The sequence below is a fragment of the Primulina huaijiensis genome, chromosome 9 (genome assembly GCF_012295235.1).
Source record: "Primulina huaijiensis isolate GDHJ02 chromosome 9, ASM1229523v2, whole genome shotgun sequence".
NCBI lineage: Eukaryota > Viridiplantae > Streptophyta > Magnoliopsida > Lamiales > Gesneriaceae > Primulina > Primulina huaijiensis.
This window is the reverse complement of record NC_133314.1, coordinates 1,186,358-1,203,633: the sequence shown is the minus strand read 5'-3', so window position 1 is coordinate 1,203,633 and position 17,276 is coordinate 1,186,358. Positions and strand designations below refer to the sequence as shown.

At 34.7% G+C, this 17,276-nt stretch overlaps 1 protein-coding gene across 1 annotated transcript; it reads right to left on the bottom strand.

The window, feature by feature from the left end:
• Positions 1–7,228: 7,228 nt before the first annotated feature.
• Positions 7,229–8,464, bottom strand: LOC140984640 (uncharacterized). Its single transcript, XM_073452190.1, has one exon. It carries the CDS (start codon positions 8,462–8,464, stop codon positions 7,229–7,231), a length of 1,236 nt encoding a protein of 411 aa, XP_073308291.1.
• Positions 8,465–17,276: the final 8,812 nt, after the last annotated feature.

Here is a 17,276-nt window from a genome sequence, read left to right as displayed (position 1 = left end):
TCCTGGGAACAAATTTGGCTGAAGTTCCAAAGTTTGAGTTGCCCACTTTGCCAAAACCTGAGATTCCAAGTCTTCCTAAGCCGGAGCTGCCATATTTGCCAAAACCCGAGCTTCCTACACTGCCAAAGCCTGAGCTTCCCACACTCCCAAAGCCAGAGCTGCCAACTTTACAAAAACCGGAGCTGCCCACATTGCCGAAACCCGAGCTTCCTACATTGCATAACCCAGAGCTTCCGGCATTCTCAAAGACAGAGTTGCCAACTTTGCCAAAACCGGAGCTTCCTAAGTTGCCGAAACCGGAGATTCCTACACTCCCGGAGAATGAACCGCTAACTTTGCCAAAACCGGAGCTTCCAACATTGCCAAAACCCGAGCTTCCAAATCTACCAAAACCTGAGCTTCCGACACTGCCAAAGCCTGAGCTTCCTGCACTCTCAAAGCCAGAGCTATCAACTTTGTCAAAACCTGAGCTTCCCACGTTACCAAAGCTCGAGCTTCCTGCACTCACAAAGCCTGAGCTGCCAACTTTGCCAAAACCAGAGCTTCCGACATTGCCAAAGCCCGAGCTTCCTACACTCCCAAAGCCTGACCTGCCAACTTTACCAAAACCAGAGCTTCCCACGTTGTCAAAGCCCGAGCTTCCTACACTCCCAAAGCCTGAGCTGCCAACTTTGCCAAAACCAGAGCTTCCCACATTGCCAAAACCTGAGTTTCCTACGCTGCCAAAACCTGAATTGCCTAAACTGACAGTGCCAGCAGTGCCAAAAGCTCCATAAGTTATTGATTGGGATGTTAAAATGAGTATCATGGGGTGGAGTGCAAGAATTTGTTTCGAAGGTCATTTGGGGTGGTTGATACATGTTTCTATTGTTGAGTTTGTTTTTTCTTTTTCATTTTTTCATTTGCTTGTACCTTTTTGTTTAGAGATGTTGCCTTTCCAGTGTCCTGATTTTCTTTAGTGAATCATTAACATTTCATATATAGTTTCAGTTTGCTTGGTTTCTGCTGCCTACTTTGATGATCGCATCTATCACCTTTTCTTTTCTTGTCTTTCTTTCTTGTTTACTGCACAGTTTCTTTTAATGTATGACCTATCTATTGGCATGAAACTCATCGACTTTTGTTTAGTTTAAGGAACAAGCAGTATTCATTGATAAATCAGACAGCAAAGCAACCATCCGCAGAACCATTTGTGAAATAAAGAAATATACTCTTCTAGCGCCTTCATAGAGTTTAGATTTTGAATATTTCCTGAAGTTTTGAACTTTTAGATCTCTACAAAATCTGAAAATGAAAGGGGGAAAAATATTAAATACGTGACTGCTAATCGACATATGAACAAAGTACTACAGGTCAAATACAGCTTAATGCATGGATGTTGATTTTGGTTTACATGGTTTGTCAAGTCTTTTACGCCTGTCAAGAACCAACTTGCTGCTAGGTTTCAAAATTTCTTGGTTAATCCATCATTTAAACTCAGATGAAAAAATTAAAACAGAAATTTTTTAGCTTTAGGTAATTTATTTACCCATTCATGATTTAAGCTTATTAAGATGAGGGAAAAGGCCAGCAACTAGATAATGTGTAATGTACAAAAACATTTCCAACCAAATCCACCTTTTCCACCTCTTATAATCGACATACATCATCTATAAGTAGAACTAGAGAATCAGAACTCGGGAAATAAAGCAATTTCTGCTGCTAAAAACAACCTTTTTCTCACTTGTCTCAAACATGGCATACCACGACTACTGTCGTTTGTTTTATCGTTTATGCTGATCAAGTTGTAACGACTGTAATCCTGGCAGTTGTCAGTCATAACTGCATTTACTAGAGCTTCCTTTACCCAAACTGCATGGTCTCTTGGATACATGGGAACTCAAGCTTCCACCGTTGCCAAAGGTGGAGTCCACTAATTTTCATAGTCTCCCAGAGCACGGCCTTCCCACTTTCCCTAAAGTGGGATGGACTAAATTCCTAATCTTTGGTCATTTTCTGAACTCTCCGAGCTTTTTAAGCCCATTCACTAATTTCTGAGTACTCCGTTGTTTCTTCTCATTTAACCACTGGTCCCAGAGAAAGAAACTGATCAATACTCCTGGTTGATTGACAAATTTTTCCGTCAGCTAGATGTGATTCACGGAAAAAATTTCTACTACATGTGCTGCGTGCCTTCTCAATCCAGACATAAGTTCTCGATATTATCCCAGATAATACATGACATCTAGGTTTGACTGTGGATGCCGTTAAACATATCGCTTTTTATTACTGAGAACCTGAGATGCATCAACATGATTGAATATGATGCAAGTTATTTCTTTGCTTTCATTCATCAACATGAATGCTAACTAAGCAAAAACGAAGATGAATTAGGTAATGGGCCTATACTCCTGGTGCCAAAAGGTTTAAATATATATGACGAAGATTAAATTTATAGTTCAATGTCATGACGATTATGTGCAGAACCAGCTATGATCATTCTCAACCAAAAACTAAGGTGTATTCCTTATTTTTGAGTAAAAACCATGAGAAGAAGAGCAACTATAAAACACCACAGTCCATGGTAACTTTAGTTATTGATAAAAATATGTCATATAATACAAGATCTTCAGTTCTACAGAGGGAATTGAGGAAAGAAAAAAAATAAGTAATTCCTTAAAGTTGGGGATTCATTCAATTCTATTTACTTAACTAAATCAATCTAAGATTATCTACCACTAATTAATCTGCCTACATTAAGTCACTGAGGTTCTTCGTGTCGTTCTAAGATGATTTTTAATCGATTAACGTTAGAGCCAAAGGGGAAAAGGATAGTTCACGCCTGGTGAATATCACCTGGCGGGCTACCCACCGTTCATTGGCTAGAGCCCACACATTTTGTGGGGTACCTCACCAATCCAAAGTTCATGTTTACACAGGGTGAAATTCACCCGGTGTACAAAGAATCCACCAAGCAGAAGTGCCTCCAAACTCAGAAATGGTTAAATCTTTTTGAGGGCCAAAGCAGCCTCGCATGATATTATCACTTATCAGCCCTGCCATCAACAGCATGTGCAAAATTTTATTGCTAGTGCGCTGTAACTTTTACTACTCTGGACCACCCCCTCAATTCATGTTTCTTGATGGCATTTATGCATTTATTTGTTACTGTAATAATATATTTGTAAGCACATACATGTAGTTGTTTGGTAGTCAACAACCAGATCAACTGCCTTTATAGGTGAAGCTGGAGTAAGGTGAAGTAGATTCAAGAAAAATAAATGCTCAACGGGTGGGGGTGGTTTTGTATTCAAGAATCCTTATTTTTCAACTATATAAACCCTCTCCCAATCTTTACATTCTTGCATCATTCCGCTAATCCACTCAAACACTTAACCATGGCTTCTTGCAAATTTTTCTGTTTATTAATCCTCATTTCCATGTCATTTTCAGGCATGGAGAAAGCCTCAGCAGCTCGTCGTCTCCTGACCACCCCGCTTTTTTCGAGAATCAATCCCACACTTCCTTTCCCTTCGATTCCATCATTCGGAACTCCGGGATTGTTTCCACCATTGGTTCCGGCTCCTTATACCGATCCAACGACACCCTCAATCCCGAATTTCCCACAGTTCCCACCAACCACTACATTCCCCGGCGTTCCAAACTTTCCTACTGTTCCATTGACTCCAACTTTCCCTACTCCAGAAACTACCACCACTCCTTGAAAAGTAACAAAATATCACCGCGTTTGTATCAAGTAAAAATAATAATAAGTGTCAAGATTCAAGGAGAAGGGCTATTATTTGTGCTTTATAGCATGTTTTGTACTGCCTAGTGCATCAGTAATATATATATGCCGTGTAATCTGGTTTTAGATTATAGTTTTTTTCAGTGTGTATTTATGTTTAAGCTACTGGTTTTAGGGGCTGAGAATTATCTATCTTTGATGCTGTTTACAGAAATAAATATGTAGTAATGCTTTTATTATTTCTTAAATGAGTTCTCCCCGTCTAGAGTTTCATTTCTTAACTAAGCTAGAAGCAAACCAACAGGATCAGACCAGGAGAAGCAAGCGTAAAAAATCTACAAATTTGACACTTCAATATTTTGAAAAAGTAAGTTCTGCCCTTAATTCTGAGTATAATAAGACAGATATTCGATCTCGTAATCGATATCAGAATCATTGTCAAGTGTGCAATTTTTATTAATTGTAACTTGTTACAATGATGGAGAGGGTATTATTAGGGAATATCCATCGGTCTATCGTATGGTATGGCTGCCTATGGTACAGAAAAATCAAAATGTGGCATTTGAATTTCATAATCTACTTACATGTAAATATACCACTTCAAATTGTGAATTTCCTTATATGCCCTTCTTTATCTATCTTAATAAGTTGTATTCTTATATGGGTTAACTTGTAATTTCTTTGCTTATATTAAATAACTATAACTAATTACTTATTATTAATATAAGAGCATTAATATTCATTGAAAACATCGAATTCATTCCTACGTTTTCCGTCTTGCGGTTCTACATGACTTCTTGTTTTTTTTCCCAAAGTTCGATTAATTCTTGTCACTTTTCACAAAATTTGAAGATTATATCTTGGTCTCTAATGATTTTATTTTAATGGTTATTTTGAATTCCTCTATCCAAACTATATAGTCTATATTTATTTTATTTTTAATTACTGATTATTAATATATGAGCATTAATATTCATTGAAAACATTGAATTCATTCTTAATTTTTTCGCCTTGCGGTTCTACATAGCTTATTCTTGTTTTTTTTTCCCAAAGTTTGATTAAGACTTGTCACTTTTCATGAGATTTGAAGATTATATCTTGGTCTCTAAAGATTTATTTTGATGATTATTTTGAGATCTTCAATCCAAACTATATAGTCTATATTTATTTTATTTTTAATTACTGATTATTAATATATGAGCATTAATATTCATTGAAAACATTGAATTCATTCTTAATTTTTTCGCCTTGCGGTTCTACATAGCTTATTCTTGTTTTTTTTTCCCAAAGTTTGATTAAGACTTGTCACTTTTCATGAGATTTGAAGATTATATCTTGGTCTCTAAAGATTTATTTTGATGATTATTTTGAGATCTTCAATCTAAACTATATAGTCTATATTTATTTTACTTTTATTACATTAATTTGTTTAATCAATTGGATTTTTAGTGTCTCATTTTATTTTAGTGATTATCTATTTTTCTCTTTCTATGAGTTTTTTTATTTAATTATTTGATGTTACGTTAGTTTCCTTGATTTAATTAGTTTAATTTATCGATGGTTCGTGTTACCATTTCTTTTCTTTCTTCTTTTTTACAGTTCAGTTAATCTATATAATATATTTATCATTTTTCATAAAATTATGAGATTATATTAGTTTCCAAAGATTTATTTTGATAGTCATTTTAAGTTCTCCTCTTCCGAATTATATATTAATCTATATTTATTTTAGTTTTATTATATTAAGAACTTTTAACCTCATTGTTTAAATATTAGTGTTGTACCACACCACATTAACTAAGTCATGATTACTAATTAATAAAAGTATATTATTATTATTATTATTGCAACTCAACGAAGTGTATGTGTGGGTAAATGATTGTCACTATCACCTCCACTCAAAATTTTTTCATGATAAAATCGTTGGGATAAAGTGTGGTTAGGATAGTATATCGGTTTACTTTCGGATGAGATCATTTAATTTGTAATCGGGTATAATTCGATTAATATTATGTTAATTTAACTAAATTAATAACGTGTTGTAAATTATTTGGGAAAAATATATTTAAGGAATGAGATTGAAAATGATAGTAACATTATTTTATTATTTGGTTGAATTAACGACAAATATTACAAAAATACCTTAATATGATACTTTATTTTATTTTAATTTCTTAAATTATGATATTTAATTAATATCTCAATATATATCTCAAGATTACAGTTTTCTACCAGTTTCATTAAAATCGTGTCAGTAAATGTCATTTTTCTTATGATCTTTTTCCAATAAAATTAACACTGCGTGCATGTAGATTCTATATGTTTTTTTTTTGTAAAAAAATTATATTTTATTTACAGTATAATTTGATTAGTTTGATTTATTTCAATTTTATTCATAAAGAGAAAAAATAAGGATAAATTAAAAAGAATGAAAATTACTTTGTACTTTTGAACTAAATTTATGATATAATCCTTAAAAAAATTTTAATCAATATAATCCTTATAATAAATATGAATTATATTGATAATTTATTATCATTTGTTATATATTATAATTTTACATACAATATCTTTTAACTGAGTATTATATATTATTTTATTTATATTTGTGTTTTACTATACATATTTATTTGAGTGATATTATGTTAAAATTTTATTTCACTGAAATTATTAATCACCAATATTAATTTATAAATGATTGATTCTGATATAAAATTAATTATCTATACTATGTATTCTAAAAAAAACATAGAAATTAAATAAAATCTGCAATGGTTTAAAATTTAGCAAAAGCAAAAGTGATATTTAACTTAATAACAAGTTTAATGGTTTTATTTTAACATTATTATGATAATTTAGTAATTTAAGAGAATTTTATTTGACGTTTGTCTACGTGTATTCCATTTAAGTACTTTTTAGTTTCGATTTTGGTAAAACCCACTTTTCTGTTAATTTTATTTTTATTATATTTCATTTTGAATGATATTTAGATGAAAAATATTTTTGTTGATTTATCATTTAAGAGAGCTATCATTATGTCGTGGATTGAAGAATTTCATATAAATAAGTGAATATATATGATTTATTGTCATGATGTATTTTTATGTATTGTGTTTTGATATATTTAGATTGATAAATACTTATAAACATGATGTTATTCGAAAGATTTTAAACATTATCTAATTCTCGTAATTATCTTTTTCATTATTAGTCACCCACGTGCATCGCATGTGTACATTCCTAGTGGTTTAAAAATTCAGAGTTGCGTTTTCATAAAATAGCAAAAACAAAGAAGAAAATGATAGTGGTGACGCACAAAAAACCACTTTTATATCTTTCACTCATTCACTGTCACAATGCATTTACTTTTTAATAATAACACCCGAAGTAATTATTAGAAGAAAGAACAAAAAGATCAAACTCCTTAGCATATATGCCATGAAAAAAGCCAAGAAAAAGTATCACAAATAATTGAGAAACCTGTCTTCTACCTTCACACAATTAGTTCCACCATTGATGTACTGCAATTCCCTCATCCTTCACTTTACCATACAATGATAAACACTGCCAATAAGCCCTCTTGCTCCCATTCACTTCTCCATCTTGCCATTGGTTATTGCACTCCAAGAACAATTCATCCACAAGATACAGTGTCCCCTCTTTTAGCATCTCCTCCACCAAATCTGCCTCGGCTTTCATCACGACGTAGTCATCGCATTCCAGGTTCTTTGTTAACCAAGTCGATACCTCCGTTCCTTGAATGAGGACACCTTCCGATAATTCACTGTTACTCACGATATCCAAGTCATAAACTTCGAATTCTTGATCTCTCATGGGATAGTTCTTGTAAAACCAGTCAAGTGCACTCGAGTCATCCGAGATAAAGACTCGGCGTGGGTATTCATCCAACGAATCCTTCAAAAGATCAGGAAGGAACTTGATTTTTCTCGATGTAAAGCTTGATTTTCTTAAGAAGGCCTCCCGCCTAGGGGGTTCGAGATATGCATCCTCCAACCCTTTCATTGCAACTTTCTTTTCATCCACTGTACTAACGCCACTTAAAACTTGATCCACAGGGGGATTCTCCCTTCCATTTGAGGATCCCCGGTTTTTCCTCATCGCCACAACGGTGTTCTCCAACCTTCTTAGATACACAATCTTGTAATTTCTTAGCAATCTTAGCTCGGTCGAGTGTTCATCACCCAATGGCGAGATCACCAATCCGCCATCCTTTACAACACCATCAAACACCTGGATCCCGTTAAAACTCAAGGCGAACACAAAATCAAACAACCTGTTTTCAACAACCTTCTTGTGCTGAAGATTAACTCCGGAGAGCAAATCAATGCCAGCATCCTTCAAGAACTCAAAATCATCTTCAATTTCACCAACGCCAGCCCCCAAAATGAGACCTTTATGGCCTTTCTTGATTAGGCCTTCGTCCAACAAATCACGGAACAAAAAAGGTAGAATTTTGAACCCACTAGCGATGACTAAATCGCCACCCTTTTCGTACAGAGAACCATTGGATGAGGCTCTGATCATAGAGCCAAGTGTGGGCAATGCCAGAATAACCATGGCCACGAACATAGATCTTGACACGATACGCAAAACCCGCGATTCAGGTAGCCTGATTACCAAAATGGTCCGAGAATTCAACCCAAATCCAACCCCATTCAGCTTATTCATATCATACCCAATATTCTTAGCTCGATACCCTCGACCCAATTTATCCATCTTAGGATTAAATTGAACCAAAGAAAGAATTTCTCTACGCTGATTTCTGAAATGTTTTCTACAACAGAAACAAAGTTTAAACCAGATAATCAACTGTTGAAAGAGATTGAAAAAACTAGCACTACAATGCGGGAGCAATCTTAGCGAGAGCAAAATCTAGCAGCCGTGTGGTTTCCACCCATTAGAGCAACACGAGTACTTCGGATTCTACACCATAGAACCATCAATTGCCTAAATCTTGCTAATTCCATACTCGTCCTATCTCAACCCCCCACCTTTAACAAATCCATTCAAAGGGTGCTTCTATTCATATTTCGAGCACAAGAAAGAAGAAACAATATCTGAAACTCAACCAACACCAATAAAAGAGAGAGAGAAATGCGATGGTGAAAGAGAAAGAAGGGTAGGTGTGGAAAAGAGAGAAAAACAAGAAAAAACACTGTGCTTCAATGAATGTAACGTGAAAAGGTTGAAATTTTGTTGATGGGTATTTGTGTGGGAACTGTATGTTCGTTTATAAATTGTTCGTATATATTGCATGGTGAACGGAGGGCTGTGAATGGAATGGGCCTCGCGTGTGGGGACCGTGGGGACTCGAGGGTTATTGTTTAAGGATTATTTTTTACATTCTAACTGTACTATGATTAAGGGGTTAAGGAGAAACGAAGGGTGCTGCGATTGTTAAGGTTTTTGTTTGGTATAAATCGATTCTTCTCATTCCATCAGGGAAAAAAATTGATTCTTTACTATGTGAGGGAAAGATGAGCTGTTCAACGGATTATTCGTGTTATAACCGTGTCTTGAGTTTAAGGTACGAACAAATTTTAAACACGTTCGAGAATACTCGACGAAAACTCTTTCTTGCTCATTTTTTTTAAAATTACTTTTTTTGAGTTTGAGTTCGATTTTGTTTGTTTGTTTTTTTTGAAATGGAAATGAGAAAACTTCAAACAACTGATTTTGTTATACTTCATATTTGATGAAAAAACACACAATTTATTTAACTAGACTATGGCACAACGGAAAGTCAACATTTGACCATCAATTTTAACCATGAATGTTACTCATGATTAATAATTGTTTTTACTTTATTTGAAAATTTTCAAATATTAATTATGTGAGCAATAATATTAATCATCTATAAATTAAGTTCTTCTAGTATTCTTGGGAAAGATTTCATTTCAAGACAACACGATCTTTTTTTTAGCACAATCCTAAGAATTCTAACTATTAGTAAAATATGTATTATTATTTTTAATTTGATGAAATAATATTAAATAATTAACATGAAATTATTTTCAATTTAGAAGAATTGTTCGAAGTTTTGTTTAGATTTTTTTCTATGTAAAATATGAAGTGACTTGAGAAGGTTTTTAGTGGAGTAAGAAGAGTAGTTATGAAATTAAATATTTTGATATTCTCTAAAATAAGAATCTCAAACTTAATAATATAATAATACAGTACACATTTCTAATTAAAACCACCTCGGTGGTTCATAGTAAATAATAATGACATCAATTTTTTTCTTGTCCGTAGGCAAAATTTAAAAATTAAATAATTTGCATAAAATATAAAATATATATTATAATTCTAGAATATTCGCCCATCCTACTCATCTTAATTCGGAGCGTGATTGAGTATTATTATTATTATTTTTATTAAAGTAGGGAATGACAAAAGAGGTCTATTTTGAATAATTAGGTAGTTCACGTGACCACCACTTTAAATTATTTCATACTCTTACATATTACAATGTAATGGATACATACAATATAATATATATGCATTTGTATATAAGCTGATTAAAATATTAGATGGTATTGAAGTTATTAATTATATGATTTCTCATGGCGTGCTCAAATCAAGTTGGCATATATGTTATACGAAATATAACATGTTATACATGATACGTTGTTTTTCGAAGATTGTGTGTATTTGCTATGTATGTACTCAAATGGTTCCCGTTTACTGAGTTATGACAATATCACTCACCTTTTAATTTCTCGCCCTAGATAAGTCTGAAGAGCAAATCAAGAAGTCTATTCGAGTTTTAATATGCTTTCGCAAGTTTATTTATGTTTTAAAATTTTTACGTTGTAAAAACAGTGTCGACTATGATTTATAAACGAGTTGACTGGACTTTGATAAACGAAATTTGTTGTTTTCAATTGTGTGGTTGTTAAATAACACCGGTGTCGACTAACAATGGGCACGTGACGTGAAATTTAAGTGGTATCAGAGCAGCGTGATTCATAATCCGGCTAGGTCTGTCGAAAAAATTTGGGATGTTTTCACACAGTTGGGAAAAGGCTTAATGTATTATCCTCCAGTGTGATCCAACGAGCAGTACACATTGCGAAGTCCTTTGTGATGATGCAAGTCTTATTTGGGCCAAATTGGTGATGATGCAAGTCTTATTTCGGTCAAATTCGTTCATTTAGATCTCTCAAATTCTTTCATTTAGACCTCCGAAATCGCGTTTTTGTCGTTTCAGGAGAGTTTCGTAGATGCTACAACTTCTCATATAAAATTCTAAATTTGATTCCTTCAATTGTTCTGAAATACTATCTGACATATTCTTTCCATCTATATGTTTATTTCCAAAATTTTCATTTTCGAAAAATTCTGTTCAAACCCAGAATCTGCCCAAAACGGCCTTAGTACTTACTGTTTTCTGCTTTTTATGATTACTGTTTATTTTAGGAAATGGCTCCACCGGCTCCCTTGAGACCCCGCATTCGTGCACATGACGTCATTCATATGAAGCATCTTGCCCTCGACAACCAAGACCACTTGATTAAGCGCCTTAGAGCCTGACTAAGTGAGTGAAGGCAAGAAAACGAAGCGCTGATTGCATGTGAGGCAGAATTGCAAGAGCAACTAAAGAAGATTGTCCATCATTGTGAACAATTAAGGGGAAACAACATCTTGCTAAGGGATGATATCGAGACCTGTAAGCACCGAGAGGAGAGACTACATAGAGACATTAAGGAATTAACTGAGGAAAAACAACATAATGCAAGGAACAAGATGAGGTTAGAGGAAGCCTGTGCCGCCATGAATAATCTCTCAGATGTTAGCCACCGTTTGATCAAGCAAACCGAGGACCTAAAGATTAAAAAATCAGCAGGATCGAGCTTGCAACACCATCAGCACCCCGCCAGTTACGAATCGAGGTTGATGCGGAAATTCAAGGGCTGAATAATTAAGTTTCACAGCTCAGAGAGGAGAATACCCGGCTTATGCAGTTGATGGAACAAATGCAAGCATAAGAGTTCGATGATGAGGCCCCCGAAGGGATTGAACCAGAGCCCATAGAAGCAGTAGGAAATGGATAAATATTGGATTATGATGTTCTTGTCGTTCTAGTTACTAGGAGTTTTTCTTGTGATTGTTGCTACATATTTCTTCACAACTACTTAGTTATCTCGTTCAATTTGACTATGTTTCTTTACTTTTATGAAATCAATAAAGAGATATTTTTTTATTATTTATTCATTGATTTCAAATTTATTCAGCTCATTCTATTATATGATTTTTGTAAATACTATACATGCAACAAATTCTTATTAACTTATCATCTGTATGAAATGATCGGCAAACCACCAAAGCAAAACCGAAATCCACAGCAATAACAACAACGACGAAGATGAGAATGGATCTCCACCACCGCCACCAGGGTTTAGTCTTAACCAAGCAGACCTGATGGTCATAGCCACTATAGTGACAATAACACTACAAGGGTTGGTAAACCCTACACCAACCAGCCACCTCCACTGTGGCAGCCAATTCGGGACTTAGCCCTCGAGAAATGCCACCATAGCATCTCGTACGGAAATGCTCCTTTGAAATATTGTAGGCATTAAAAAAAAACTACTAAACTTTATTAGCGGAAGCGAATCGAACAAATTACATGTAAACTATGACAGAGTTTTACAAGATCAAACTAAAACATAAGATAAAAAAATGACAACGATTTATTATAAATATTTTAGACAACCACTGATAGATCATTCGCGACATTTCTTTCTTTATCTAATTCTTGGATACCTGGCTCCGAAAATTACAATAGATAAAGAAAATAAAGATGTCAAGTTTTTAAAGACTTGACGAGAATTAAATAATAATAAATATGATGTTAAATTTAACAGAATGATATAATAGACAATAGGGTTAGCATCCGGTTATATGAGTGTACAAGAAAAAAAATATGGCTGGCAAGGAAAAACGAGCCAACTGAACTAATATACCCGGTCCAATGTCACGTTGTTCAGTGGACTCAAACTCCAGACCAAAGTCTGTTGTCCAGGGCTCTGTCTCGGTCAATCATTTTATCATTCAATCATTCGTTCATTCATTCAATGATTAACCAAAACCTTATTTGGTGAAAGCTTGAAAAGAATCACACTTAGTGTGATGATATTACGGTGAAAACTTTTCACCGAAGCTTTCAATTATTATGTAATAACAGTAATGAGTAAATTAAGTAGAATAAATTTTTAAATATGATGCGATCAAGATGATAGATCTGATCGGTAAGAAGGTTGTTGGCATGATTGAGGATTTATTATAATAGAAGAAGTGGCCATCGAAGTTATGCATCAACGAGACTAAGAGATGCAGGCACAAGAAATCACTAAAAAAAAACCTCACTTTAGTGACTTACTATAGATGGGTGTGAGAATCCAAAGTTCAAGCTAATCCTATTGACCAAGGTGATTATAAGCAGTATAGTATAACACTTCCTAATTCATTTTAATATAGACTATCCCTAAAAACACCAAAATAACGAGTATTAGCTCATAATTTTATACTTTATTTGGTGATATAAAATAGCATATATAAAATCTTTGTACTCGTCTTATGTCTTAGTAAGTAAATGTACTTTAAATATTCATAATAATTTACAAAAATATTATTATGAAAGTAACACAATAATAATAATTTTTATTTATTTATTTAATTTATATTATACATATATATACACATATATATATATACACACACATACATACATATATATATATATATATATCCCAAATTTTCCAACATACGGAAAATATTATTTCCTACAATTTTTGTGTTATAAGTTTTCTCAAATTCGCAGCCGAAACATGCCAGAAACGAAATAACTAGTAAAACTTACACCCCTGCTTTGATTGTCGAAAAACACTATTTCCGGGGCCGATTCCAGGAAACCAAGGACATGAATGAGAAGTATTACATATAATGAACAAGTTTCATGCTTAGACTAAGATATAATACGGTTAGCAGAGGTACGAAAAATGGGAGTGAAAACGATACTTGAAAATGAGTTTTCTGACACTATTTCTTTCCCGGGTAGCGGTAGTTTCTGAATTTTAACGAAAAATTGGCTGCTAATTTTTTGACACCTCCTTTTCTGATAGCTTTCTGGGTAAGTAGAGAGTTTAGTGGAATTTTTGGAGCGGTTTGAGGTATATAAATGATTTTTTCCTCTCTTTTCAACTATTTAAAAGCCACATTCTCACACCACTCTAACTCTACTCTAGACCAGCCCCTAAAACTCGAAAATTATGCTAAGAAACTGTTGAAATTCTTTAGGTGAATGACTTTATTTCACTTTATTTTATAGGCAAGACCCAAGCCTTTCCTCCAATCCGAAGTGGTAAAATTGTGTAAGAGAGAAAAATTTTAAGTGTTGTGAAGTGGGGTGGAAGAAAATGGATCGAAAACACGGGTATTTATAGAAATTTTACGACGGTTTTTGGTAAAACCGTCGCTATTGTAAAACTGTGGCTAATAGCGACGGTATTTTCAAAACTGTCGCATGTTTAAATTTTGCGACGGTTTTGCTTATAACCATCGCTATAACACAACCGTCGCTAAAATAAAACTGTCGCTAATTTAAAAAATGTGACAGTTTCACTTTAAATAGTCGCTAAATTTAGTGACGGTTTTGCTTAAAACCGTCACAATTTTGAAATTAACGACGGTTTGCTATTACTGTCGCTAAATTTAGCGACGATTTTAGCAAAACCGTAACTAAATATGGAAACAGTTTATACAAACGTTGTCGTAGAGCGTTTTTTTAAGCAAAAAGACAACGGTTTTATAAAACTGTTGTCTTCTGAGGGTCAAAGACAACGGTTTTTAGGGTCAATGACAACGATTTTATTTCAATTTTTTTATTAGCATTATATAATAATTAAATATTGCATATACCTAATTATGGGATATTACATCCACTTCCAACATCGAATGAGATCAAATATCACTATGAATCCATCCGGAAGAATAGGTGTCCAACATTCAAAGGAGACACCAACCCTGAAGTTTGCCAGAGCGCTGGAGGTTCACGAGGCACTTAAGGTAGAAGTAATAGTATCTTTCTTAGAAGACAAAGCAAGAAAGTGGTGAGTAACAATATCGTCATCTATGACAAATACTGGACAAATCACATGGCAGTAGTTCCGAGACGCTTTCCTAAAGCAATATTATCCAACAGATGTCAAACTACAGAAGCTGAGAGAAATTGAAAGTTTCACTCAAACTCCAGACATGTCAGTGGTAGAATATACTTCCAAGTTCAATGTTCTTTGGACTTATGCCCCGACCATTATGGCAGATAAGGTTCTGAAATTGCATCGATTCAAGAAAGGATTGAACAACCGAATCCAATCAGCTTTAGTAGTATACCAGCCGGCTAGTTTCGCAAACTTGATGGGCGCAGCTTTCCAGCCGAGACTAATATCATACAAATAAAAGTGGAAAACAAGAACAAACGCCCCCTTAGTGACCAGTATTTTCAGAAGGGGCAGAAGTTTAAGAGACTAAACTAGTCTGACGGACAATCCAAGGGGCCTTTGTCAGTTACGAACGACCAAAAACTCAAGTCACGCCCAACCTGCCATTTCCGGCAAACTAGAGAGTATCGTAGAGCAAGCGGCGTGGTTTTAGTTGTGGAAAACTGGGACACCATATTGCAGATTGTCTCGAAGCTACCAACAAAGCAGCTGGACCCAACAAGAAAAATAGGTCAAACGCAGGAGCAAACCCCGACAAGTCAAAATAGAACAAACTGAATGTCCGGGTGTTTGCCATTATGCAGGAAGAAGCAGACGACACAAACGACGTCGTGTCAGGTACCGTCATAATCTAAAAAGTGTCTGCTTATGTGTTGTTTGATTGTGGTGATAAAAATTCCTTTATATCTACGAGATTTGTTAAGAAAGTTGGACGTAACCTGAGAAATTAGTTGAACATTTCAGAATAGCGATTCCTACAAGTAAGGCTATTGAAACTTATGAGATTCATTGAGATCGTAGAATCAACATTGACAGTAATAACTTCAGTGGCGACCTGATGCAACTCGTTATGGTTGACTGCGATGTCATACTAGAAATGAATTGGTTAGCCAGAAATAACGTGAGATTGTAGAATCAACATTGACAGTAATACCTTTAGTGGCGACCTGATACAACTCGTTATGGTTGACTTCGATGTCATACTAGGAATGAATTGGTTAGCCAGAAATAACTTGATGGTAGACTGTAAGAGAAAGAGTGTCAAGCTCCAAACCTCGAACAAAGAGGAGATCGTGTATCATGGAAAATCCAAAGAACAGAAGTCACTTCTTTATGCTTCCCAAACATGGAAATCCATGAAATCTGGAGAAGAGATCTACCTAGCAATGGTCACTAAAGTGAAAGAAGAAATTGAGCTCGAAATGGAAGACATCCCAATAGTACGGGAATTCCCGGACGTTTTTCCGAAAGAATTGCCTGGATAGTCTCGAATCGTGAGATAGAGCTCAAAATCACTCTGGTTCCTAGTGTCGCACCAATCTGACGCCAGTTGAACTTCATGAGCTAAAAGAGCAACTTGAGAAATTTTTTGACAAGAAGCAAATTCGACCAAGCACATCTCTGTGGAGAGATCTGATACTATTTGTGAAGAAGAAGGATCAGAATATGAGATCGTGCATTGATTATAAGGAACTGAACAAGATCACAATCAAGAATAAGTACCTTCTTTCTATAATAGACGACATGTTTGATCGGCTTAAGGGAGTTACAGTCTTTTCCAAACAAAATTTGAGAACATGACACCAATAAGGTACGTGCATTATGAGTTCACTATGATGCTTTTTTTGCTTGACGAACACACCTGCCGCCTTCATGGATCTAATGAACAGTGTGTTCAAGCCATTCCTTGAGCATCTTGGCTGACAGACTCACTATGAAATATGGTTAATTGTAGATAGACTCACAAAATCTATGCATTTTCTGCCCATCCGCATGAATTGTAGCATGGAAAAGCTGGCTACCCTGTACAAGGACAATATCATATGATTACATAGAGTTTCAGTGAGCATCTTGTCTGATAGAAATCCGAGATTTTTCTCACACTTTTGGAAGAGCTTTCAAAAAGTCATGAGAACAAAAGTTACTCTTAGCACGACTTATCACTCTCAAACTGATGGCCAAATAGAGAGATCGATTCAAACGCTAGAATACATGTTGAGGGTATGTGCCCTAGAATTCAATAGTAATTGGAGTGAACATCTACTTCTGATAGAGTTCACTTATGATAATAGTTATCACAACATCATTGGAATGGCTCCATATTAAGCTCTATATGAACGAAAGTATAGATCACCATTGTACTAAGACGAAGTAGGGGAGAAAGACATAACTGGGCTAGAACCAATTCAAGCGACAGTGGAAAAAGTAGCAATCATCAAAGACAGACTCAAAGCTGCACAAGACAGACAAAAGAATTGGGCCAAATTAGCGGAATTCACAGTTGGTGAAAAGCTTATATAATGGTC

Bases quoted from the DNA above. Each gene is read 5' to 3' on its own strand.
- LOC140984640 (XM_073452190.1), bottom strand. From the start codon at position 8,464: ATGGATAAATTGGGTCGAGGGTATCGAGCTAAGAATATTGGGTATGAT.